This window comes from Sapajus apella, unplaced genomic scaffold (genome assembly GCF_009761245.1).
Source record: "Sapajus apella isolate SASKATOON/1434 unplaced genomic scaffold, GSC_monkey_1.0 scaffold1, whole genome shotgun sequence".
Classification (NCBI taxonomy): Eukaryota; Metazoa; Chordata; class Mammalia; order Primates; family Cebidae; genus Sapajus; species Sapajus apella.
Window position 1 is genome coordinate 543,741 of NW_022436941.1, and position 27,566 is coordinate 571,306.

Below are 27,566 nucleotides of genomic sequence, written 5' to 3' on the forward strand. Positions count from 1 at the left end.
TTTGGAGTTTGTCCTGAAGGTCGTGGAGAGCATTCGAAAGGCTGAAAGCAGGATAATGAGAACATGTCCTGAGTTTTTTACCTACATCCTCGCATGCGGCACTCACAGCCGTGCCATCACATTGAAGATGCTGAGCACAGAGCGTTAGATAACTGGCCCGAGATCACACAGATTTGCCCTCCAGAGAGGCCCTTCGGCTGCACCCTGGAAAATGGCCTGGAAGGGAACAGAGAAGAGGGAGGGAGCCCAGTTAAGAGAATGCAGGGGAGCTTTGATGCAGAAAACGCGTTTCCAGAACGCCATCTGGTGGCCAAAGGCAGAGAAAAAGGCACAGAGGCATGGACAGCCGGCCGCCACGAAGACAGGAAGTGGGTGCCTGGGGTTCATAAATATCCACAGCTCCAGCCCCTCGTCCTGCACAGAAGAACACAACAGGAGAAGCTACTCGCAGATGACAATAGTGTCTCTTAATGGAAAACCTAATGTGGACTAAGGCCGCAGAAGGAGTTATGGAATTCATGATAATTTTACTTGTATTAAAATTTATATTCTTCAGAGGACATTGTTCTATATATATAGATATTTACATATAGTTATATATCTGCTCTGTGTGTGTGTGTACATGTGTGTGTGTTTGTGTTGTTTTGACTGAGAATGTGAATGCAAAAAAAAATGATGCACAGGTCACAAGAAAGTTTGAATTTAGATTTTATAGGTGGTTTATGTTGTTTGTTTTATTCACATTGGGGGCATGAAGCTAAAATAACCCTTTGAGATTTCAAAGCTGGCAAACAAGGCCCAGACTTTTTAAAGGTGATCACCTCTGGGAATTAGGTCCCCGTTTAGTAATTTTCTCTCCTCCTTCTGGCTGCAGGGGTCAGCTGATCTTTAGCAGTCAAATGCCAAGGGGTGAATGGAGCTGTCGCTAGAGTTTGTCTGGAAAGGCGACATTTCCCTGAGTTTTGAAATAGGTTTGAAGGAGTGGAGGTACTCTGAAATAGGTTTGAAACAGCTGAGGACAGCCTCCCTTAAGTCCAAAATATATTTTTTAAAGGGCAGGATTAGGGTTGTGCTTGAAGGCCTCACTTACCACCAACCTTGGGGTTGTTCACACTTGGGTTCTTAACCATGGGGAGAGCTGAGGCGTGAAGTGGGAAGGGTGGGGTGGGGGGCCAGAGAATCTTCTTAAAACACCTGGAGTCCTAAGGAACCTTGAGAGATCAGACCAGTGTGGTGTGACTCTGACCCTTGGAGGACTCCCAGGCCAGCTAAATGAAGGCTAAGATCACACCCCACCCCTACGAATGTCCTGCTGGGCTGGCTGCCCGCTTCCAGAGCTCAGGTCTTCCAGACTGGGTCCTTGTGAATCTGCCCTGTGGTTGCCACCGCATCACCACCAAGGCAGCTTTGTGGAAGCCAAGAAGCATCCTTAGGCTCATCCCAGATAGGAAGGTGGCTGGATCATCCAAGCTCAGCATCTTTTTTCAGGGAGATGCTAGTCAGACCAGGAATCTTGACTAGGAGAATCAGGTAGATGTTCTGAGTTATCTGCTTCTGGCATGGTACTTTGTGGACTTTGTAGAGACAGATGACAGGTGTTGACTCCCACACAATAGCACCTCTTTCTGGGGTCAGTGCAGAAAAAAGAATGTACTTTGCTGGGAGAAATTTGCCAAGAAATAGGACTTTTCAAGAAATGAAAAAGTTTTATGTCTTGATTAAGAGCGGCAGTTCTCAAAAGGGGCCAGATATCAAAGTCACTTGGAAATCTTTACAAAATACCAAGGACAGGGCAAGAAAATTCATATTTTTCCCTTTCCCAGAATACTGCCAAAGAATATTCTGTAATTGCTAGCTCAGTTCCACACCCTTCCCTGCTTCTAAAAGGCTTCATTTTTCAGATCATTTGGGACAGGACTGGGGAAGTTGATTGGACCTTTTTGCTGAAAGACAGGCTAAGTTGATTTATGTGATAAAAATAAATAGACAGGAGGAGGGGGATTTCTGCAATCTGAGGAAATTATGGAGAGCAGTACACCAGACGACAGCAGAGGCTGTGAAGGAGGTAGAAGGAAGATGAAAAGGACTTCTGAATTTGTTATGGCAAATTATAGACCTCCTTCTTCATTTTCAAGAAAAATACAAGAAAAGATTTATATGTTATTTTCCAAGTTTATTTTTTGCCTTAGTAACCATAACATGGACCCAAAACTGGACCACTGGAGTTCTGGGTTGATAAGAGGTACATACTCATGTCCTCCCTAACCCTCCAGAGGAAGGGCACTACTTCTGGTATATAGATTTCAATTTTGATATATTCTGGGTGATTCTGACAAGTATCCTTATCTCCACCCCAACTTCATCAAGAACCACTCATTAGAACTTCTCAGAAAGGCCAAACTCTATAGCGATCAGGCCTTTCTTAACCCAGCACCCTCGTGATATCCACCTCTCCCCCACACCTGTGTCACTACTCATCAGAGCTCCATACTCACCTAGCTTTCTCTCCATATTTCTGCAAACTCCTCTATCTGCTTCTCTAGCTCCTTCTTCGGTTTTTGTTACTTCTGACTCCCAGGTACAGGCATGTCCCCTAGACATTATCTTCTATCCTCTCCTCTATGTAGGGTTCTTGGTCCAGAAAGAGGTTGTTGGATTTAGTAAATAAAAATGCAGAGTGCCCAGTTAAATTAGAATTTCAGATAAGCAATGAATAATTTTTAGTATAAATATTTTAATCTGACAACTGTGCCCAGAAATAATGTATGCTTTCAACACAAGTTCCTTTTTCTTTTTTTTTTTAAAAAAAAAAAAAAGGAATTTTGGGATGAACTTTCCAGAACGCTGGGTGAGAGGCGGAGGAACGGTAGCTACACACAGCTCCACGCTCCTTCCCGCACTGGCCTCAGCCCGCTCACCGGCAGTAGAAGATGGTGAAAGAAACCACTTACTATGATGTTTTGGGGGTCAAACCCAATGCTACTCAGGAAGAATTGAAAAAGGCTTATAGGAAACTGGCCTTGAAGTACCACCCTGATAAGAATCCAAATGACGGAGAGAAGTTTAAACAGATTTCTCAAGCTTATGAAGTTCTCTCTGATGCAAAGAAAAGGGAATTATATGACAAAGGAGGAGAACAGGTAATTAAAGCGGGTGGAGCAGGCGGCAGTTTTGGCTTCTCCGTGGACATCTTTGGTATGTTTTTTGGAGGAGGAGGAAGGACGCAGAGAGAAAGGAGAGGTAAGAATGTTGTACGTCAGCTCTCAGTAACCCTAGAAGACTTATATAATGCTGCAACAAGGAAACTGGCTCTGCAAAAAAATGTGATTTGTGACAAATGTGAAGGTAGAGGAGGTAAGAAAGGAGCAGTAGAGTGCTGTCTCAATTGCCGAGGTACTGGAATGCAAATAAGAATTCATCAGATAGGACCTGGAAGGGTTCAGCAAATTCAGTCTGTGTGCATGGAGCGCGAGGGCCGTGGGGAGCGGATCAGTCCTAAAGATAAATGTAAAAGCTGCAATGGCTAGTTCGAGAGAAGAAGATTCTAGAGGTTTATATTGACAAAGGCATGAAAGATGGCCAGAAGATAACATTCCACAGTGAAGGAGAACAAGAACCAGGACGGGAGCCAGGAGATATTATCACTGTGTTAGATCAGAAGGACCATGCTGTTTTTACTTGACGGCGAGAAGACCTTTTCATGTGTATGGACATACAGCTGGTTGTAGCATAGTGTGGCTTCCAAAAGCCGATATCTACTCTTGACAACCGAACCATAGTTATCACCTCTCATCCAGGTCAGATTGTCAAGCATGGAGATATCAAGTGTGTACCAAATGAAGGCATGCCAATTTATCATAGACCGTATGAAAAAGGTCGCCTAATCATCGAATTTAAGGTAAACTTTCCTGAGAATGGCTTTCTCTCTTCTGATAAACTGCCTTTGCTGGAAAAACTGCTACCGGAGAGGAAGGAAATGGAAGAGACAGATGAGGTGGATCCAATAGAACTGGTGGACTTTGATCCAAATCAGGAAAGACGGCGCCATTACAATGGAGAAGCATATGAGGATGATGAACATCACCCCAGAGGTGGTGTTCAGTGTCAGACCTCTTAATGGGCCAGTGAATAACACTCACTGCTGGCATTTTATGTGCAGTAGTAAATGGGGAAGGATTGTAATCATAATATGCTCACTACTTGCTCTTGTTTTTAATATTCAACTATAGTAGTGTTTTAAAAAGTTAAATGAACAATATACGCAAATATAAAAGCTCTGACTTTGCCCTGTATGTATGATGACCTGTGTGCAAAATACAGTCTAATACCTGTAAAAACTACTTTACAAAGAAGTTCCCCCAGCATTTCTAGATCAGACCTTGTAATTGACTTCAGCTATGTGCGTGGACAAGCTTAGATTGAAATGCTAGGTATATGTATGGGCTTCAGTGTATGACCCTTCATTGTTAAGCTATGAAAGTAAAACTGTATTTAATTGGTAATGAGGAAAAAAAAATGTAGAGAAGTGTTGGTCTGTATAGTTATTTGTATTAAGCGGGATTCATTGTAATGCCTCTGCATTTATTCTATTGCCTCAACTGTTACTGGAAGATGGCGTGATATATAATTTATCTGTGGTATCAGTAATTAAAATGATACCTTTCTGTAGGAGGGGTTTATCATAATATGCTGCTTCTTGAAGGCTTGCACTTCCAGAATTGTTTCCTTCTGCTGTGCCATCCATATATATATCCATATGTATCTTGACCAGTCCTGGTTATTTAGCACCCCCTCCCTCCTTGTCTGTGGACCATGATAAACCTAAGTAGTGACTTCAGAGCTGGGTAACATAAAAATTAAAGTGAAAAGACCTTTATGTGGAGAAGTAATCTGCATGCGTAATGTAGGAAGGTGTTCTTTAGGTATGTTACAGGATTACTTTAAACCATTTGACTTACGCCCCAAAGTAACTAATGTTGGTAGTAGAGCAAATTATGATGAATAGCTTTAATTGTATGTTTAAAAGTCTCATCATATGTTCACATGCTTAAATCTGGGTATCAGAATTTAAGCAATTCTTGAAATGTATTGTCTTCTTAAATATACTAATTACAAAGCATCTCCAAAAAAAAAAAAGGAATTTTGGTTTACACAGTGAATTTGAAAATCTATTAGTAAACACACAAAAAAATCAAACATATTGACTGGGAGCATCATCTGTGAATGAATATTCAAAAGCGAACTCCGTTGATTGGCCTTGTTATGTATTCGGCATTTCTGGGTGACTCCAAGATCGAACTGTTTTACACAGAAAGAACCGCCCTGGAGGAAGCCTAGATGATACTCATTTATTAAATCATTTGGTCATCCAGTCACTCATTTATTTGGTAGAATTCAGCATGTTCCTCTCTATTTACAAGGTCATTTTTTTGGCAAGGGAAGTAGCTCAAGTTGACCCACATTTTCCCTTCCTCTAAACCATTGGCTTGGTTTTTTTCTTCATATAGAGTCTAATCGGCCTAATTCTCTCCTTGCTTCAGAAAGGCTCTTGCAGGAAGGAAAATGAGTCTTCCCATCGTTACATAAATTCTCAGGGGCTTTCCTTTATAAGTTTACGACAGCCAGGAGTTGAGCCTGGAGCTCTGAGAGAAATAGCCGCACACTGATTTATGATGGCAGCTGCTGCTAAATCTCACCCCTCTTTCCTCCTTACAGAACCATGTTACCTTGGGGTTACAAAGCTCTTTTCACTGTTATTCAGGGGAATAATAATAAAATGCCAGGTTGTGAGTATAAACATGATCATTCTGTGCCTATTATTGTAAATCAAATTTTACCTTGCATCAGAAGCACAGAAAACATTTTATACTGTCAGCCACCTCAAGCCCTTGTAGCAGTCAGTCTTTATATAACCCTGGGATGACCTGACCTGAGTTATTGTTCAGGTTGCACTGGCCAGGGAAGCTGGTCATGCAGGTAATCTGGCTATTTCTCCTTGTAGACCCAGTTGATCACTTTCCTTGAGCCGAGTATTGACTTGGTCTAAGCATAGCAATGGGGTTAATGACATGACCCCAGGGTACCAATTGCCTGGGTTCAAGGATTGGCTTTGTAATTTACCATTTGTGTGACAATGGCAAGTTAGTTAACTTATATGTGATCAGTTTCCTTAGCTTTAAAATAGGTATGAAGATGATGATGATGGTGCTATGTTACAGGGTTGATGTTGGGTTTATCTTTGTTAACATACAGTACTTAAAGTGGGGCCTGGGACATAAGCGGCACTTAGGTGTTAGTTATTTATAATTGTGCTTCTAGTGTGTAGGGGCTTCCAATTTTTTAGGATGAAGCCTCTATTTTTTTTTTTTTTTTTTTTTTTGAGACCAAGTCTCACTCTGCCAGCAGGCTGGAGTGCAATGGTGCAATCTGGGCTCACTGCAACCTCTGCCTCCTGGGTTCAAGCAATTCTCCTGCCTCAGCCTCCTGAGTAGCCAGGATTACAGACACCCACCACCAAAGCCTGCCTATTTTTTTTTTTTTTGTATATTTAGTAGAGATAGGGTTTCACCATGTTGGCCAGGCTGGTCTTGAACTCCTGATCTCAGGTGATCCACCTGCCTTGGCCTCCCAAAGTGCTGGGATTACAGGCGTGAGCCATCACCCCCAGCCGGAAGCCTCTATTTTAAAAGAATTTTTTTTTTTGCAGATTCCCACACAATAATAGACTTTTAAGATCTACATGATGAGCAAATACACGATGACAAGAAACCAGCAAGAATTCAGGGATACTTCCATACTGTGGAAGGGCTCATTACTGTTTATCCAAGATTTGAGCAGGGTTTTCCTTTCCACACTGCTGCCCCTCTATGTTCAAGGGCTTGTTTCAGGAGTGCTTGTGAGTGGTAGCTATGGAAAAGGAGGCAGTCCCCTCGGGATGGTGGGATGAGTTCAGCAAAGTTCCTGGACACCCACAGGATGCCAGTGATGGACGGGAACAAATGCAAGCACAGTCAGATCTGCTAACCTGCATAGTAACAAGTCATAGTTTGTGACTCACTCCTAATCTCCACTCCATGGCCTGGGTCCCGACCTCTGGTCTAGGTTGTATACTGTATCCTCCCCTCTCCCTAGGCTCCATCATCATCAGTGTCCCTGGGGACAGGGGGTGGAACTGGATCTCTTTCTCTGTCTGTGTTCTCATTCTCGCCTATCCTTATGTCATAAACTCGAATCCTAACTTCCCTCTGGCCTTCCCGTTTAGTTCTTAAGGCAAGAGCTATTTTACTGTCTGCATTTGTTACAAAAAATCCTAATTATCTTATAGGCTCCTGGAGAGAGTCAGACTGAGGAGGAATTGGCTCTAACAGTGTCTCCACCACTGTGTGATACTGGTCAGAACTTAGTGCCTCCATCATCCTTAGCAAACTAGCACAGGAACAGAATACCAAATACCACATATTCTCACTTGTAAGTGGAAGCTAAATGATGAGAACACATGGTCACAGAGAGGGGAACAACAGATACTGGGGCCTATTAGAGAGTGGAGAATGGAAGGAGGGAGAGAATGAGGGAGAATAATAAGTACTAGACAATACCTGGGTGACTAAATAATCTGTACAACAAACCCCCGTGACATGAATTTACCTACATAACAAACCTGCACATGTAGTCATGAACTTAAAAGTTAAAAAAAAAAGTGGCCCCGGGCACGGTGGCTCACATCTGTAGTCCCAGCACTTTGGGAGGCCGAGGTGGGTGGATCACTTGACCCCAGGATTCAAGACCTGCCTGGGCAACATGGCAAAACCCTGTGTCTACTAAAAATACAAAAATTAACCAGGCATGGTGCCGTGCGCTGGTAATCCCAGCTACTCGGGAGAATCGCTTGAACCTGGGAGACAGAGGTTGCAGTGAACTGACATCGCACCACTGCACTCCAGCCTGGGTGACAGAGCAAAACTTGGTCTCAAAAACAAAACCCCAAAGTATAATAATACCGTTGAGCTCAAGTTTATGACATTGCTGTCTTTTTTTTTTCTTTTTTTGAGACGGAGTCTCGCTCTGTCACCAGGCTGGAGTGCAGTGGCGCGATCTTGGCTCATTGCAACATCCGTCTCCAGGATTCAAGCGATTCCCCTGCCTCAGCCTCCCAAGTAGCTAAGATTACTGGTGCACACCACCATGCCTAGCTAATTTTTGTATTTTTGCTAGAGAAAGGGTTTCACCGTGTTGGCCAGGATGGTCTCGATCTTTTGACTTCATGATCCACCCGCCTTGACTTCCCAAAGTGCTGGGATTACAGGTGTAAGCCACTGTGCCTGGCTACATTGCTGTCTTTTATTACACCTTTTTTTTTTTTTTTTTTTTTTTTTTTTTTTTTTTTGAGATGGAGTTTCGCTCTTGTTACCCAGGCTGGAGTGCAATGGCGCGATCTCGGCTCACCGCAACCTCCGTCTCCTGGGTTCAGGCAATTCTCCTGCCTCAGCCTCCTGAGTAGCTGGGATTACAGGCACGCGCCACCATGCCCAGCTAATTTTTTGTAGTTTTAGTAGAGACGGGGTTTCACCGCTTTGACCAGGATGGTCTCGATCTCTTGACCTCGTGATCCACCCACCTCGGCCTCCCAAAGTGCTGGGATTACATACACCTTTTTATATTAAAAATAATAATGAATAAAAATGTCATAAATAGTAATTGTGTAAATATAAAAGGCCTTATTAAAAAAACAAATCTTAGTGCCTCAATTTTCTCTTCTGTAAAGAGGGGACACGAAATTACGTAAGATATAGGGTCCTGGGCATTTAAATGAGAGAATGTACGTGAAATATTTAGCCCAGTGGAGGGCTAGGCACATGGGGAGAGACCAAAGACACTAAAGTCTATTATTTTCCTAGAATCAAAACCAAAACTTATTAGAAGGCTCTCTTTATCCAATTCTGTCCTCAAAATTGGACTCTAAATCTTTAGTTCACTTGAAACATTCGCTAAATTATTAACACTGCTTTGAAATTCTCTGTTCTCTCTATCCTGTGACTTCTGACATGAGGTCATGACATGATGTCATAATTCACCTCCTGCTCTGACTTCGTGAGAATTTCCCAAGTTGGTTGGTGCATGGGGTCCCTCACTTTTTCCATCTAAGAGGTCTCTGGTCTCCCCTCTCTGAGCACTGTGAGGTAGGGTTGTTGTGCATTTGCTCTTGGTGTTATTCCTTTTGCTAAACATGAACAATGATATTAATGAATGGCTTTGGAGATTCTTCTTCCTTCCTTTGCATTTTTCAGAGATATGTTTCTGGTTTTGGTATCTATTAGAAAGGTATTTAGGTTTCTGTCCTGTGACAATCAGGATTTATAGTACAGAAAACTAGAAATGATTATTTGTATTTCAAGGCTCTCTCTGTGGCAGCCAGGTAAGCCCTTGGGTGCCCTGATTTACTCACTTGGTTTTTTTCTCTCTACTAGGTATAAGACCAACTACATAATTTACAAAACCCAGGGCAAAATAAAAATGCAGCCCAGCTTCTCATTCAAAAATTATCAAGAATTTCAAGAGGATGAAAGCATAGCATCAAATCAAGAGCAGGGCACTTCTTTTTTATTTTATTTTTTAGTTTTTCCATAAGTTATGCGGGTACAGGTGGTATTTGGTTACATAAGCTCTTTAGTGGTGATGTATGAGATTTTGGTGTACCCATCACTGGAGTAGTATACCTATTTGGAGTCTTTTATCCCTCATTCCCCTCCCACGCTTACCCCATAAGTCCCCGAAGTCCATTGTATCATTTTAAGAGCAAGGCACCTCTAAATCTGGGGCCCTTCTAAGTGCAGGGCTCTATGTGACTGCATGGGTTGCTGGCCCATGAATCTAATCCTGCCTATGAGGCAATGGTGGTAAGAGCTTTAGAATGTTGTAGGCTTAGGTTAGAGTCCTAGCTCTGCAAGCTACTCTTTTGGAGGAAGAAATATAAGAAAAAGTGGGTGCAGGAGCTTATCAGATTGTGAGGGGCATATTAGTTTGATGGATCCCAGGAGCAGGAGCCAACATTTTATTCCACTTTAAGTGCTGAGAATAGTGCTTTGTACCTAAAAAAATGTTTAATTAAGACATAATTCACATGCAATAAAATTAACTCTTCAGAAGTATATCCAGCGGTTCTAGTACATTCACAAAACTATACAACTATTACTACTCTCTAATTCCACAATATTTTCATCACCCAAAGAAACTCTATTTCTATTAGCAGTCCCTTCCCATTCCCTCCTGCCTCAGCTACTGGCAACCACAAAACTACTTTTTGTCTCTATGGGATTTGCCTATTCTGGACATTTCATATAAATGAGAAACAATATGTGGCTTTTAGTGTTTGACTTCTTTTTTTTTTTTTGAGACAGGGTCTTGCTCTGTTACCCAGGCTGGAATGCAGTGACTCACTGCAACCTCCATCTCCTGGTTCAAACGATTCTCCTGCCTCAGCCTCCTGAGTACCTGGAACCACAGGCGTGTACTACCACACCCAGCTAATTTTTGTATTTTTAGAAGGGACAGGGTTTCACTGTGTTGACCAGGCTGGTCTTGAACTCCTGACCTCAAGTGATCCACCTGCCTCAGTCTCCCAGAGTGCTAGGATTACAGGCATGAGCCACCACACCCAGCCATGTTTGACTTCTTTCACTTGGCATAATGTTTTCAAGGTTCATCCATGTTGTAGCATGTATTAGTGCTTTATTCCTTTTTTTTTTTTTTTTTTTTGAGACAAGGTCTCACTCTGTCACCCAGGCTGGAGTGCAGTGGCACAATCTCAGCTCACTTCATTCCTTTTTATAGCTGAACAATATTCCATTGTATGAATATAACATTTTCTTAATTCATCTATTGATGGACATTTGGGTCATTTCCATTTTTTTGGCTATTGTGAATACTGTTACTATGAACATTTGTCTACAAGTTTTTGTGCAAACACATGTTTCCAAGAGTAGAATTGCTGAGTCTTATTGTAACTGTGTTTAACTTTTTCAGAATCTCCCAAATTGTTTTCCAAAATGGTGGCACCATTTTACAGTACCATCAGTGGCATATGAAGGTTCCAATTTCTCCCCATCCTCACCAATACTTGCTATTATCTGTCTTTTAAAAATAGCCATCTTAGTGGGTGTAAAGTGGTTTCTCATGGTGGTTCTGGTTTGCATGTTCCCAATGACTAATGATGCCAGGCATCTTCTTATGTGCTTACTGATCATTTGCATATCTTCTCTGGAGAATAATCTATTTGGATCCTTTTGCCTATTTTAAAATAGGATTATTTGTCTTTTTGTTATTGAGTTGCAGGAGTTATTTATATATTTTGGAAAACTAGACCTTTATCAGCTACATATGATTTGCAAATATTTTATTCTATCATGTGGGTTGTCTTTTCATTTTCTTGATAGTGTCCTTTTGTTACAGGAAAGAGATCCCAATCCAGACCCCAAGAGGGGATTCTTGGATCTCACACAAGAAAGAATTCAGGGGGAGTCCCTAGAGTGAAAGCAAGTTTATTAAGAAAGTAAAGGAATGAAAGAATGGCTACTTTATAGACAGAGCAGCCCTGAGGGCTGGGGGTTGCCCATTTGTACCGTTATTTCTTGATGATATGCTAAACAAGGGATGGATTATTCATGCCTCCTCTTTTTAGGCCATATAGGGTAACTTCCTGATGTTGCCATGGCGTTTGTAAATAGTCATGGCGCTGGTGGGAGTGTAGCAGTAAGGATGAACAGAGGTCACTCTTGTGGCCATCTTGGTTGTGGTGGGTTTTGGCCAGCTTCTTTACTGAAGGCTGTTTTATCAGCAAGATCTTTATGACCTGTATCTTGTGCTGATCTCCTATCTCATCCTGTGACTTAGAATGCCTAACTATCTGGGAATGTAGCCCAGTAGGTTGCTCAGCCTTATTTTACCCAGCCCCTATTCAAGATGCACTTGTTCAGCCCCTACTCAAGATGAAGTTGCTCTGGTTCAAATACCTCTGACATTTTGAAGCACTAAAGTTTTTAGTTTTGGTGAAACCAATTTATGTATTTTTTTTCCCCTTATTGCTTGTGCCTTTGGTTTCATATCTAAGAAACTATTGCCTAATCCAAATTCACAAAGATTTACTCCTACATTTTCTTCTAAGATTTTACAATTTTAGTTCTTACATTTAGGTCGTTGATCCATATTTAGTTAATTTTTGCATATGGTGTGAGGTAGGATGCATATAATTATTGCTTAGCCTGATAATAATCATGTGATCCTTGGTAAGTTCTTGCACCTAAGTCTCAATTTTCTTATTTGTAAAGTGAGAATAACACATGGTGCCTAAATCATAAGGTTACAGTGAATATAGAGAGAACACTTACATAGAGCATTTATCACAATGCTTGAAGCATCCTAACTGCTCAATAAATGCTGTCGGGGTTACAATTGGAACATGAACCGTGAGTGCATGCTTCTACAGTGAATGCCAGAAAGACCAGCAGCATTTCTCAGAAGGTAAACGGGAGGAAGTACACTTGCTTAGTCCACTTAGACAAGCAGGTCTGGGATTGTTGTGAGAGTCTCTGCCCTAGGTAGACCACTGCCTCACGGTCACCTCTAGGGAGTGGTAAAAATTCGAATTCTCGGGCCCCATCGGTCCTACGGAAAAGAGCCTCCTCTGAGCACCGGGCCCGCAGTGGTGTCGGTGACAGTGGTCGCGCCTGCAGCGCCGCCTTTACCCTGCTGGAGGCGCCCGAGAGACTGGGGCGACCACGGCGGCTGCGCAGAGCCCTCCCTAAGCTGGCGGCCGCCGCAGCCAGATCCGCCCGGCTCAGCTGACAGCTACCGAGAACGGAAGAGGCGGCGCGCCGGTTCAGCCGGGCGTCTCTAGGCCTGGTCGGCTGGTGTCGGTGAGTGGGTCCCGGGCAAGGGCGGAGGGCGGAACTTTGGGGCTCGGCACTGCCGGACGGCCGGAAGGTACGGTGGGGACCGCTCTCTGGGCGCGCGAGGCAGAGAAGGGGGCCGGGCCGGGACTGTCCAGTGGGCCTCAGTCCCTCAAACGCGCACCCGGCGTCCGCAGCCTGCCTGGCCAGGACTCCCTTCGGGACGCTGAGCAGGAAAGGGAAGGTTTGGGCCCTGCTCCTTCCAGACGCCCCAGGCTGGTCAGCAGCTCACACGCCCGCGTAGCGCCCTTTGACCCCAGCGCTGGGGCTGATAGCTAGCCTTGGTGGGCCTGCCCGGGTTTGGGGGCAGTGGCCCAAACGACTCCGCACGCCGGGTGGCGAGCTGAACCCTAACCAGGGCACCCGAAGATCAGATGGATAGAATGAGAAGGCAATGAGAGTTAGCAACCTGAATTGAGGTACTGGATTCCAGGTGACAGCTTCACAAGCTGAAATTTCGTAGGGTAGGTCATGAGGAACTGTGGAAACCCTGCCTGGAGTACAGGTTCTTAGCCCTGGCTGCATATTGGCATCACCTGGAGGACTTGGAAAACCACTGAGGCCTGAATTAATTGTTCTGGGGTGTAGCCTGGGTATTGAGTTTTTAAAAAACAGCTCCTCAGAAGATTCTAATGTGCAGACAGATGGGGAACACTAACCTAAAATCATAAACTGCATAAATTAATCTCTCATACCATTTGCAAATGTTTTAACAGGAAGAAACAAAAAGCTTAATTCAATTAGCACCATATCTCTCACCTAGTAAAATTGTTTAAGATTAAATAAGATAATGTGACAAAAAGAGAAGATAATTTACATTTATTGAGCACCTACTATGTACTGTATTAGGCCCTAATACAGTACATAGTAGGTGCTCAATAAATGTAAATTGATTCTGAATCTTCCCCCCCCCCCCCGCCCGACTTTATTTTTTTTGAGACGGAGTCTTGCTCTGTCACCCAGGCTGGAGTGTAGAGGTGCGATCTTAGCTCACTGCAACCTCCTCCCCTGGGTTCAAGCGATTCTCCTGCCTCAGCCTCCCAAGTAGCTGGGATTACACGTGCCCACCAACTATGGACTATATTCCCTTTTCCCCTCACCCCAGTGAAGAAGCCTAGCTCTAAAGCATTTAGAATAAAATTTAAAAGTTTGTGTTTGTAAACTCTTGTTTAAGTATTTTTTTGATATCAAAATTAACCTTGAGTGTCACTGGCAGGATAAATTCATGAGCAAAAGAGAGGAAAAACTGGAGGGAGATGGCAAATGAAGGAATATAAGAAGCAGAAGAGAAGAAAAAACTAAACAAAAAAGAAACTTAAGAGGCTGTTTGTTATGGGGCGTGGTGTACTGTCCTCTCATATGAACTTGGTGTTCTTCCTTAGCTCCTCCTCATGTCTGAGGGCAGACAGATAAGAAGTCCTCAGTCACTGCTGGGGACATGCAAATACTCCTTTAATCATGTGGCTCAGATAGTCTACCCTAGGAGAGTAAAATGCACCTGTAGATTAGGATTGGCTATATGTTAGGATGTGTTTGACTTAATTGGTGATAATGGAAATTCAGAATTTTAATTTGGAGAGGGTCCTAACACCATCTTCTGTGTTTCTTTTCTGCAGATGGCAGGATTTTCATAGTATTTGTAATATGAGTTCAACATCCTGGCCTCTTATCCAGCTTCAGCAGTCTCAGCTCTACCAGCTAGAGAATAAATGGGATGTGCACAAAGTCCACTCTGAACTGAAATACAGACTTCGGTGTTAATATCCTTTTCTTCTGATTGTTATTAACAGGTACTAACTGACCTCAAGTAGAATATGTAAATGTGTCTTAGATAGGGATGCAGCTTAAGCAGAGCCATTAACTAACATCTCCTAGAAAAAAAAGTATTTTTTGAAAATGAAATCATTTTAAATTTCATAGTATGATCTTTTAGAATATAAAAATTCCTTACTTTTCAGGCCAGGCATGGTGACTCATGCCTGTAATCCCAGCACTTTGGGAGGCCAAGGTGGGTGGATCATCTGAGGCCAGGAGTTCGAGACCAGCCTGGCCAACATAGTGAAACCCCATCTCTACTAAAAATGCAAAAAATTAGTCAGATGTGGTGGCAGGCACCTGGAATCCCAGCTACCTGGGAGGCTGAGGCAGGAGAATCGTTTGAACCCAGGAGGCAGAGGTTGCAGTGAGCCAAGATTGCATCACTACACTCTAGCCTGGGCAACAACAACAACAACAAAATCCTAACTTTTCAATTTTGAACATTTTAATTAAAAGTATTTTAGTTGTGAGGGGAGGACATTTGCAAATGCAATTGTAGATCAATATTTTAATTGACAGAATGGTAGTATTTTTGTTTTATTGAAATTATTTTTGTAAATTCTCATTGCCTATTTTTTGCACATTTAAATTATCTGAAATTGTGTTGTATCTTTCAGCTGATGAAATTTTTAAAAACATTGATTCATACTTTATTTTGTTTTTTGAGAAAAGGTCTTGCTCTGCCACACAGGCTGAAATGTAGTGGTGCAAACACAGCTCACTGTAGCCTCAACATCCAAGGCTGAAGCAATCCTCCTGCTGCAGTCTCCTGAGTAGCTGGGACTACAGGCACATACCACCACACCTGGCTAATTTTTATAGAGATAGGATCTTGCTATGTTGCCAGTGCTAGTCTCAAACTGCTGGCCTCAATCAGTCCTCCTGCCTTGGCTTCCCAAAGTGATGGGATTACAGGCATGAATCATCACACCTAGCCAGTTCATACTTTTTTTTTTTTTTTTGAGACAGAATCTCATACTGTGGGCTGGGCACGGTGGCTCACACCTGTAACCCCAGCACTTTGGGAAGCTGAGGCAGGTGGATCACCAGGTCAAGAGATCCAGACCATCCTGGCCAACTTGGTGAAACACTGTCGCTAATAAAAATACAAAAATTAGCTAGGTGTGGTGGTGCGCCTGTAGTCCCAGCTACTTGGGAGGCTGAGGCAGGAGAATCATTTGAACCCGGGAGGTGGAGGTTGCAGTGAGCCGAGATTGTGCCACTATTGCCTGGGCTGGAGTGCAGTGGTATAATCTTGGCTCACTGCAACCTCTGCCTCCCAGGTTCAAGCTATTCTCCTGCCTCAGCCTCCCAAGTAGCTGGGATTACAGGTGCCTGCCACCATGCCTGGCTAATTTTTTTGTATTTTTCGTAGGGTTGGGGTCTCACTATTGTTGGCCAGGATGGTCTTGAACTCCTGACCTCGTGATCTGCCTGTCTCGGCCTCCCAACAGTTCATACTTTAATTGTAGCTAGTTTCTCTTTTCTTTTTTGAGACAGAATGTCTCTGTGTCACCAGGCTGGAGTGCAGTGGCACAAGCTCAGCTCACTGCAACCTCTGCTTCCTGGGTTTTAGCAATTCTCAATTCTTGTGCCTCAGCCACTGAGTAGCTGGGATTACAGGCATGTACCTCCTACCTTCATGCCCGGCTAAATTTTGTATTTTTGGTAGAGATGTTTTTTTTTTTTTTTTTGCCATGTTGACCAGGCTGGTCTTGAACTCCTGGCCTCAAGTGATCTGCCTGCCTTGGTCTCCCAAAGTTCTGGGATTAAAGGCTTGAGCCACTCACTGTGCCTGGCCCTTATAGCTAAATTCTTAGTATTATCTAAAATAATGGTAAATCTTTTTAAAAATTATTATCTTTTAAATATTCTTGAGTCATAATTGTAAATCTTAATATTGATGGCTGCTTGGATTTGACAAACTCTGTTTCAAAATTTTAATATTTTGCTGCTTGCTCAGTTATCTAATTTTCTTGTGTAGTATCTATGCCTGTAACATCCTCAAGCACAGTTTTCTCAACTGGGAGCAATTTTGCCTTTAACCCCCCATTCTGCCCCAGGACTTCTGGCTATATTTGGAGATATTTCCTTTTTTTTTTTTTTTTTTTTTAAGACAGGGTCTCTTTCACTTTGTCACCCAAGCTGGAGTGCGGTGGTACCATGGTTCACTGCAGCCTTGACCTCCCAGTCTCAAGCAGTCCCCCCATGTCAGCCCCCCAAGTAGCTGGGACCACAAGCAAGCACCACCACACCTGGCTAGATATTTTCAGTTGTCACAGCTCTTGTGGTTGGAAGCGGGGCACTATTGGGTATCTAGTGGATAAAAGCCAGGAAATGCTGTTAACATTCTATAGTGCACAACACTGTTCCCTAACAGCAATTATTTACTCCAAAATGTCAGTAGAGCTGAAGCTAAGAAAACCTGCCCTAAAGATTCCTGTGGATTTAAAAAATTCACTTCTTTTTTTTATTGGAAACAGAGTCTCACTTTTGCCCAGGCTGGAATGCGGTGGCACAGCCTCGGCTCACTGCAACCTCTGCCTTCCATGTTCAAGTGATTCTCCTGCTTCAACCTCCCGAGTAGCTAGGGGTGTGCCACCACACCCAGCTAATTTTTGTATTTTTAGTAGAGATGGGGTTTTACCATGTTGGCCAGGCTGGTCTTGAACTCCTGATCTCAGGTGATTTGCCTGCCTCAGCCTCCCAAAGTATTGAGATTACAGGTGTGAGCCACTGGGCTTGGCAAATTCACTTATTTTAAGAAAGGAGTGTAATATACTTTGACCCTTTTTGCAAGCCAGTCACTTTGCTAGGTTCAGTGGACAAGTCAAAGAAAATTTGTGATTTGTCCTTTTCAAAGAAAATTTTCAAATTATGCTTTTTTTCCTCTAATTCAGTCATAAAATACCTAACTGATAAAGTCAGGAATTAGAAGTACCACAACCATCCCTTTTGAAAAAGACTGTTACTATTACAAAGCTAATGGAATGCCGGATATGGCTGTCATTTTTGGTTTAGGAGAAAAGTGAGAATATCAATTAATTCTTTGCAGTTGTTTGTGCATTTTTAAAACTGCCATTAAACTTTTCCCACCTCTGTGCATTTTCTTTTTGAGACAGAGTTTCGCCCTTGTCACTCAGGCTGGAGTGCAGTGACACAATCTCGGCTCACTGCAACCTCCACCTCCTGGTTCAAGCAATTCTCCTGCCACAGCCTCCCAAGTAGCTGGGATTACAGGTGCCTGCCACCACGCCTGGCTAATTTTTGTATTTTTAGTAGAGACAGGGTTTCGCCATGTTGGCCAGGCTAGCCTCCAACTCCTGACCTCAGGTGATCCACCTGCCTCGGCCTCCCAAAGTCCTGGAATTACAGGCGTGAGCCCTCAGGCCCGGCCAGCCTCTGTGCTTCTTAACTGATTTTATGTTTTCAGTTCCTCAGAAAATTAAATGTCGTCAGAAGACCGAGAAGCTCAGGAGGATGAATTGCTGGCCCTGGCGAGTATTTATGATGGAGATGAATTTAGAAAAGCAGAGTCTGTCCAAGGTGGAGAAACCAGGATCTATTTGGATTTGCCACAGAATTTCAAGATATTTGTGAGCGGTTAGTTAATAATATTTTCTTAAACAGATTATTATTTATTTCTTAGTGTACCTTAAGCTATTTGTCATTTTTGTATTTATAGGCATCAGTGACAGGTGGTAGTATTACAGATTTAATGCATGTTTCTGTTTTAAATGAAAATTGCAATGAGGGGCAAGCAGTTTTCAATTTGATTCCACCTTTTTGATCACTGAAGAGGGATATTATCCTGTGTATTTCATACATCCTAGTCTGCTATCTAGCAGTTTATCAGCATGAGTCATTGGCTGTTAAACAGAGATAATCAAAGAGAAAATGAATTTATGTGAAAACACTTGGAAATTTTCAAGTACAGTGGTGGTTGTTAATACTATTTGGTTTCCACAATCATTTCAACTACTGTAAACATGTGACACATGTTGTTACTGTGTGACCTTTTGCTTCAAAAAAAACCAAAACTGCTTTTGATACAGATATTTAGAGAAGACCTTGATGCACACCTCAAATGTTTCTACTATAAAGGGATTAAGGAATGTAAGTGGGATAATTTAAATGAAACTTTGATTGTGAGACTGTTATGTGCTATATCATATCCTCAAACCTGAAATCATTGTGTTGGCACAAATTTTCCCAACTGTGATTCATGGTAGTTGGCACATGCTGGTCTAAGTAGGTCATGGCTGTTCAATAGAAATGAACACCCTTTCTCTAGATTGTCTTTAATCATCTACTGTAAACTAAACCAACAACAAAACATTGTGTGTTCCTTGGTCATTAGTGTTAGGAACTGTACCCAGAAGTGTATACAAGAATGAGTTGTAGTATCTTCATTATACATTTCATCGTGCTTAGATTTTTCAAGGGGTTACAATATTTTTTTAAGGTGGCGGTTACCAAGTTAAAGTTAGGAAATAGAAAGTGCTTTGGGAAGGGTTTTTATTCCCTCTTACTAAAGCATTAAGTCTTTCTTGAGCATTGCTCAACAGTAATGGACACTCAAGTATTGACCAACTGATCCTTTCTAATCTTTGTTTTTGGTTCAGGCAATTCAAATGAGTGTCTCCAGAATAGTGGCTTTGAATACACCATTTGCTTTCTGCCTCCACTTGTGCTGAACTTTGAACTGCCACCAGATTATCCATCCTCTTCCCCACCTTCATTCACACTTAGTGGCAAATGGCTGTCACCAACTCAGGTTAGACTTGAAACTTAATTTTTCCTATCCATTTTTAGAAACTTAAAAATTGTCTTTAATTGAAGACTACCTTAATGATCTTGAATTCAGTGCATGAAAAACAAATGGCTTTGGTTTTGTAATTTTTTCCCCTTGCCTTGATGAATCCTGATGATAAGAAATTGAAAATGCTTGGTGTTTTAAAAAGGAATGGCTGTAATTAAAGCAATCATGAATTGTAGTAGGAGTAATTTTTAATCAAGTATATTATTTCTTTTCTTGTCTTGCTATTTTTCTATTTAATCTGTATTATAATGGAGACTACGAGATCTTCCTCATTTTCTTAAATATTGATACTACTTTTTTTCTTAGGTTCTTATCCATTCCTTAAATGAAAGATTTCACTTTAATTAGGACTAAAAATTGAGCTAATGTAGTTATAATAAGCAAATTTTCTGAGTAAATACAATAACTGCTTTGCTTTGTAAAAATCTATGTTAATAACAAGTAACAGTCAACTGGTATCACATAGACAAAACTGTATACAAGCAGAAATGTGTACAGTTCCTGTAGATATCTCATTAAGGCTTGAGGCCTTCTGTAAAGAACCTCATTTCCTCTGGGTTATATATACTTTTCTAGTAACCTCATCTCTTGATTGAGACATAAATATGACTTGAAGCTAAATATAAATAAGATAAAGTATTCTGGGATAGATAATGAATCAATAGCAAATGCTTTTCTAGAAGTCATAATGAAGATTGATAGACTGATATGTATTAAGAGAAAAGCTCAGACTGTGCAACATGGTGAAACCCAGTTTCTACAAAAAAAAATACAAAAATCAGCCAGGTGTGCATCCCTGTACTCCCAGCTACTCGGGAGGCTGAGGTGGGAGGAACACTTGAGCCTGGGTGGCAGAGGTTGCAGTGAGCCGAGATTGAGCCACTGCACTCCAGGCTAGGTGACAGAGAGAGACCCTGTCTCAAAAACAAAACAAAACAAAACAAAAAAACAAAAAAGCTGTCAGATTTGCTGACCTCAAAGGCTCATTAGTTTTTCTCTTTGGATCATACAGTTTTCATTCCCCCATCCACCAATCTAATCTTTCAGGTGAGGGTACTTTTGTAAATTTGAGCTTATGGTTTAAAAGCAAAATTAAACCTTAAAAAATATAATACAGTTAGAATAAAAAGGAATATTACTTTATATTCTAATATCTGTGTCAGAGGCAGTAGATGCAAGACAGTTGATCATTTGTCCAGGAATATCAAGACTGTTTAGCATTTAGGTCACTGATAATTGGCCGAATTATTTAGATATTCATAGTCCCATTTCACCAGCGAGCTTTTCATACTTTACATCTGTGCATGTGTGTGCACCCACACACATGAACAAAACAGGGACAGATTAACTGGATCTGTGGTTGCAGTTTCAGATTGCAGCTGACCAGCATCTACTTAATGCTGGATTGGGGTGTGGGGGTGTGTGCTGGGGAAGAGAGTTGTTTTATGTGTTACAGCTAAAATTTTTACAGTAGAATTATTTGTCAAATAATTGTTTATGCATATAATTGACATTTTAATTGGTCTCTTATATTCCTTCTTGGTTCAATTCTTGTTTGTTGCTCTACCCTGATTCCTTGTCATTATGACTCTCACCTGTTAATAGTGAAATTGACAGTGTACAGCTGTCATTCCTTGAATTGGGGTGGGTAGACATAGGGAAGTGGTTTTAGTTTTCTAGTATTTTCCCTTATTCCTCCCCCAATATACTTACATAGTCTCTTGCTCCTTTTCCCTTAATTCCCCTCCCTCTTTGATTTCCCTGCCCCCCCCCCCCTCCCCTTCCCCCCCTCCTCCTCCCCCTCCCTCTCCCCTTTCCCCCTTTCCCCTCTTTCTCTCTCTTCTCTCCCTCCCCCTCCCCCCTCCACCTCTCCCCTCTCCCCTCTGATGGAGTCTTGCTCTGTCACCCAGGCTTGAGTGCAGTGGTGCAATCTCAGTTCACTGCAATCTCCACTTAGCAGGTTCAACCGATCCTCCTTCCTCACCTCCCGAGTAGCTGGGATTACAGGTGCCTGCCACCACGCCCGGCTAATTTTTTGTATTTTTTAGTATAGACGGGGTTTCACCATGTTGGCCAGCTGGGTCTCGAACTGACCTCAGGTGATTCACCCGCCTCGGCCTCCCGGAGTGCTGGGATTATAGGCATGAGCCACCTCGCCCAGCCCCAGCTGCCTCTCTTGAGAAGGGACTGGAGAAGAAAAGAGGTTGGAGAATGGCTTCTTCATAGGACTTGGTAGCTTACACAGCACTCAGAGCCTCCCTTTTAGTATTTAGCACATTTTACAGATTTTAGCAGATTACTCAAAAGCATGGTTGATTTATAAGCATATTTATGCAATGTAAAAAAAAATCTTAACTGATCAATAAGTAAGGTAGTACCTGTGCAGGGTTTAGTCAGTGGCACTACTCAGAGTGTAAGAAACAGAAAATCTTGTCCCTTTTTATTTGTCATTTGGAAGGTTTGCCTTCTGGAAGGTCTATTTTTGGATGTTTACCTAAAAAAGAAAAGCTGCTTATAATTCCTGTGCTCTATTACAAATATTTTATATTTCTAATGGAAAATCCTCTTATATTTGCCTTTCAAATTGAACGGACCACTTTTAAAGAGAAAAATTCCAAATAATTTAACTTGAGTTGCTTAGCTTAGGAAGTGTAAGCTTTCTCTATGGCTGCTAAAATCATGCTGAGGGCTTCTGATTAGGACCAGGGTCAATGTCAGTCAGCTTTTCTCCATTAACTGGAATCTGATATAAGCCCAGACTGCTTAGTTAAAAGCAGCTTATAAATCTAAACAAGTTCTCTGAGGCTGAATTCTGTTAGTGATTGTTTCAGATGAGTTGACTTTTTCATAGAACTGAAAATTAATTTTAAAACTTGGATAGTATTTTTAAATGATTCTTTTTCTAACCATTATTCTAGGATACCGACAGGGCTAGGACTCCTAATGGAAGAAAAATAGTTTATTTTTAGAACTAGATCTCTTTCTCCTACATGAAATTTATGGCAATACTAAAAGATTAAAGAACATAAAAAAAGCCCTCCATTTCAGTGACTAAAATGTACAGCTATTTCTCTGTCTTATGGAGTCTTCCTGTTTCTCTTGTTCTCATGGTACTTCTTGCTCCTGACTTTGTGTTCTACTCCAGCTCATGTTGCTGAATAGTTTAAGAAGTACTCCAGTAAGAATGTTTGTACTTCTTGTAGCACAGTGTATCATAGCAGTAAAAAATAGTGTTAGGAAGTATAAGGGCCTAACTTGCAAGTGGAAAAGATTTCTAGGGAAAGCAACAGTTGGCAGCATCATCATCTTTCCAAACTCACCAACATCTTCGTGTGTTTTCTCCTAGCTATCTGCTCTATGCAAGCACTTAGACAATCTATGGGAAGAACATCGTGGCAGCGTGGTCCTGTTTGCCTGGATGCAATTTCTTAAGGAAGAGACCCTAGCATACCTGAATATTGTCTCTCCTTTTGAGCTCAAGATTGGTTCTCAGAAAAAAGTACAGAGAAGGACAGCTCAAGCCTCTCCCAACACAGAGCTAGATTTTGGAGGAGCTGCTGGATCTGATGTAGACCAAGAGGAAATTGTGGATGAGAGAGCTGTGCAGGATGTGGAATCATTGTCAAATCTGATCCAGGAAATCTTGGACTTTGATCAAGCTCAGCAGATAAAATGCTTTAATAGTAAATTGTTCCTGTGCAATATCTGTTTCTGTGAGAAGCTGGGTAGTGAATGCATGTACTTCTTGGAGTGCAGGCATGTGTACTGCAAAGCCTGTCTGAAGGACTACTTTGAAATCCAGATCAGAGATGGCCAGGTTCAGTGCCTCAACTGCCCAGAACCAAAGTGCCCTTCAGTGGCCACTCCTGGTCAGGTAACTGTTTATACCCTGCTGATGGGTGCCTCTTAATTCTCTTCCACAAATGGAGATATCTTCTTGGGAACTTCATTGATAGGGTTTATGAGGCAGTCTGAGGCCTTGGAGCCAGCCCACAAGTTGTTTCACTGTATCCATTAAGAATTCTGTTGTCTTAGTCTACTGCTTAAGCAAATGGAATGCTTCCTTTGGCCTTGCAATGGGCAAGGATGAGTGTTAAAGTAGTTATTAAATAACTGTGGTAATTTACTTTCTATATCTGCTAGGATCCCATGAACTTTGGGGAATCACTAGCTTATCCTTGTGTGAGGTTGGGATTTGAAGGGGACATCTCTTGAATGATTAACCGAATTTTTTTACAGACTTTAGCGTAAGTACAGCCTACTTAGGTTTTTTGTTGTTGTCGTTTTGTTTTGTTTTTTTGAGACAGAGTCTTGCTGTGTCACCCAGGCTGGAGTGCAGCAGCGCCATTTCAGCTCATTGCAGCCTCTGCCTCCCAGGTTCAAGTGATTCTCCTGCCTCAGCCTCCTGAGTAGCTGAGATTACAGGCACCCGCCACCATGCCTGGCTAATTTTTTTTTTTTTTTTGTATTTTTAGTAGCAATAGGGTTTCACCATATTGGCCAGGCTGATCTTGAACTCCTGACCTCAAGTGATTCTCCCATCTTGGCCTCCCAAAGTGCTGGGATTACAGGCGTGAGCCACTGCACCCGGTCAGTTTTTTGTTTTCTTATTAAAGCATAATTTTACTTAAAATAAGCTACACATTTAAATCATACAAGGCTAGCATGGTAGCTTATACCTATAATACCAGCACTTTGGGAGGCCAAGATAGGATCGCTTGAAACTAGGGGTTTAAAACCAGCCTATACAAAATAGCATGACTCCATGTCTTAAAAAAAAGTCAGTCAGGCATGATGGCAAATGCCTGTTGTCCTAGCTACTTGGGAAGCTGAGGTAAAGAATCACTTGAGCCCAGGAATTCAAGGCTGCAATGAGCTGTGATTGCACCACTGCACTCCAGTCCTGACGACAGAGCAAGACCCCATCTCTAAAGAAATAAAACTAAAATATAAAATAAATTGTACACTTTGCTTAGTTTTAACAAACTATATGTGTAGTATATATTGCCATCTCAGTCAATATATATACTTGGTTTGATTTTGAAGTGAAAGAGAGGTTTTCGTTTATGTGCCCATCTGTTTTACGCTATCATCCTAAGAATCTCCTTAGGTTCAGAACTGGTTGTGGAATCATCAAACCTGTGGTGTTTTGTATTTCCCTCTAGGTCAAAGAGCTAGTAGAAGCAGAGTTATTTGCCCGTTATGACCGCCTTCTCCTCCAGTCCACCTTGGACCTGATGGCAGATGTGGTATACTGCCCCCGCCCATGCTGCCAGCTGCCTGTGATGCAGGAGCCTGGCTGCACCATGGGTATCTGCTCCAGCTGCAATTTTGCCTTCTGTACCTTGTGCAGGTTGACCTACCATGGGGTCTCTCCATGTAAGGTGACTGCAGGTATGTTTTAACTATGTGAACCCATACCCCATCCCCAATCTCTTCCCGACATCTCACTCCCCTACCAGCACCTTATGACTTCATTCTTCAATTTGGAAGTCTTCATCCAACAGATATTTCTGTGTCAGTGACTGTTCTAGGCTCTGGGATTGTAGTAGTGACCAAAAGAGACAAAAATCTCTGCCCTTATGGAACTTACATACTACTAGCGGAGACAGGAAAACAAGGATATCAGGTGGTGTAAGTGCTGAGGAGCCAGAAGAAATAAAACAAGGATAGGATATAAAATGTTCTGAAGGGGAAGGGACTTGGGATTTTAGTTACAGAAGCCAGGGGAGGTCTCACTGGCAAAATGGTTTAAGTAAAGGGTTGAAGGAGGTAAGAAAAACCATGCAGATATCAGGGAGGAACATTCCAGAAGGAATGGCACAGCAAACTCTGTGAACATGGAATAATGTAGATCCTTGATGGCAAATGCAGGGCATCTAAGCTGCCATTCTTGTCTCCATGGCACATGTGTTTGACCAGTCATCAAATGCTTTCTCCTTGAGCCCAGAGAAGCCTCAGAATCTTCCTCAACATGGCACCTCAGAAGACTACCCTCTGATGAAATAGACATAGAAGGGAAACGTGTTTGTCATCTCCAGCCGAGATAAGGAATCATAAATCAGGTCCTTAATGTCGATTTAACTGGACTTTGGTGGCTTAGTCTTTCTCAGACGAACAGGGATGATGATAACAGCTACTTCACAAAATTGCAGCTGGAGCAGATGACAGTAACTTTGCAGGGTTATTTTAAGGATAAAGGGAACTAATATAGTGCTATTCAAAATTGTTAAATTTGTTATACTGGTCTATAATAAGATACAGAAATTGAGAGGGTTAGAAACTTTTGACAGTGGAGAAAAAAAATGGTTTTTTATCATCAATAGTTTGAGAAACAGTGGGATAATACATGTAAAATGCAAAATGGGCCCAGGCACAATGGCTCACCTCTGTAATCTCAGCACTTTGGCAAGCCAAGGCGGGGCGTTGCTTGAGTCCTGGAGTTTGACACCGTGGCAAAACCCTGTCTCTACAAAAAAATATAAAAATTAATGGGATGTGGTGATACACACCTGTAGTCCCAGGCACTCAGGTTGCTGAGGTGGGAGGATCACTTGACCCCAGGAGGTAGAGGTTGTGGTGAACCAGATTGCACCACTGCACTCCGGCCTAGGAGACAGAGTGGGATCAAAAAAAAAAAAAAAGTCATTATTAATACTATTATTATTGTAGTTATTACTTGCTAGTGTTAGCAGAGTGTCATTATTTCCAAGAAAGTACCCTGAGTGAAAAGAGTGGATAGGTAATTTCAGTTGCATCAGCCAGCATCTTGTAGGTAGGCCTCTTCATTATCAAATAGTTAATGGTGCTGACTTAGTGAAAAATGTCCTTCAACCTTTGTGTCTTTTAGATAAGTCAGTCTTTAACTGTATACTTCCAGTTGCATCAACATCACCACCTCGTTGATGGCAGAACGGCCCTTTTTCTTCTCGCCACCCTTCTTTGCGGGAGCCATTCTGTCTGGTCCGAGTTGAAAAAAAAGTGCCATTTTAAGTTATTTTTAGTAACCATTAGTAAAAGTTAATTTTCCATTTCACTTTCTAGAGAAATTAATGGACTTACGAAATGAATACCTGCAAGCAGATGAGTCCAATAAAAGATTTTTGGAACAAAGGTATGGTAAGAGGGTGATTCAGAAGGCACTGGAAGAGCTGGAAAGTAAAGAGTGGCTAGAGAAGAACTCTAAGAACTGCCCATGTTGTGGAACTCCCATAGAGGTAAATGTTTTAGGACAGAGTTGGAGGCCATCAGCCTTGCAAGCATGTTATGATTACCTTAAGAAGCCTTATTAGTCACTTTTATGACTTAGAAAACACATGCTGGTATTTTTACACTTTCTTACTTGGAAGATGGAAATTTCACTACTAAATATTGTTATCAACCTTAAATGTATGTAGACTTCCCTTTTCCAAGTATTTTCTTAACAGCGACCTTTGTTCTCACATTGTATCCACCTCAAAATTGAATGGGTTTTAAGAAGAGCATACTAGAGCTATGGTCAATTCTTACTTCATCTATGTGATTAAAAAATAAATCAAATCTGATCTCTCAGAACTACCCTGGAATGCTGCACACCGGTTTAATTAAGATATACTCAGGAATTTATCTGAGCCAAAATAATCAGACAAATCTATTGCTTCTTAACAAAAATCTTAATATATTTTAAAATCAAAATACATCTTTGCATTTGATTCTATCGTTCTGTCTGAGCTGAACCTAGTGGTGATACCTATTATTCCATTGAGGAAACTGGCACTATATATAATCACTTTTTTTTTTTTTTTTTTTTGATACTGAATCTCTCTCTATTGCCTAGGCTAGAGTGTAGTAGCGCAATCTCAGCTCACTGCAATCTTCACTTCCCAGGTTCAAGGAATTCTCATGCCTCAGCCTCCCGAGTAGCTGGGATTACAGGTGCCAGCCACCACTGGCCACACCTGGCTAATTTTTTGTATTTTTAGTAGAGATGGGGTTTCACCATGTTG

General features: G+C 41.8%; 1 protein-coding gene, 1 long non-coding RNA gene and 1 pseudogene across 9 annotated transcripts in view; 2 read left to right on the forward strand and 1 right to left on the reverse strand.

Moving 5' to 3' along the window:
• Positions 1-1,355: 1,355 nt before the first annotated feature.
• On the reverse strand, positions 1,356-26,630 carry LOC116525240. Its single transcript, XR_004257641.1, has 5 exons — positions 26,472-26,630; positions 17,921-17,928; positions 12,333-12,339; positions 1,655-1,658; positions 1,356-1,368 (listed from the first exon to the last, which is right to left on the reverse strand). It is a non-coding gene; the product is annotated as an uncharacterized LOC116525240 (long non-coding RNA).
• Positions 2,705-5,136, forward strand: LOC116524806 (annotated as a pseudogene).
• RNF14 (ring finger protein 14) overlaps positions 12,492-27,566 on the forward strand; it is a 37,981-nt gene continuing 22,906 nt past the window's right edge. For 3 of the 8 annotated variants that reach the window (XR_004257468.1, XM_032240076.1, XM_032239743.1), the window contains exons 1-7: positions 12,492-12,908; positions 14,558-14,731; positions 18,193-18,362; positions 19,385-19,536; positions 22,928-23,455; positions 24,747-24,975; positions 26,626-26,798. Coding sequence is in view for 7 of the 8 variants with exons in the window: in XM_032240076.1 (XP_032095967.1) it covers positions 18,209-18,362; positions 19,385-19,536; positions 22,928-23,455; positions 24,747-24,975; positions 26,626-26,798 (1,236 nt within the window). In the remaining variant the exon portion in view is untranslated. The other 5 variants (XM_032239818.1, XM_032239909.1, XM_032239880.1 and 2 more) reach the window with 5 other exon arrangements.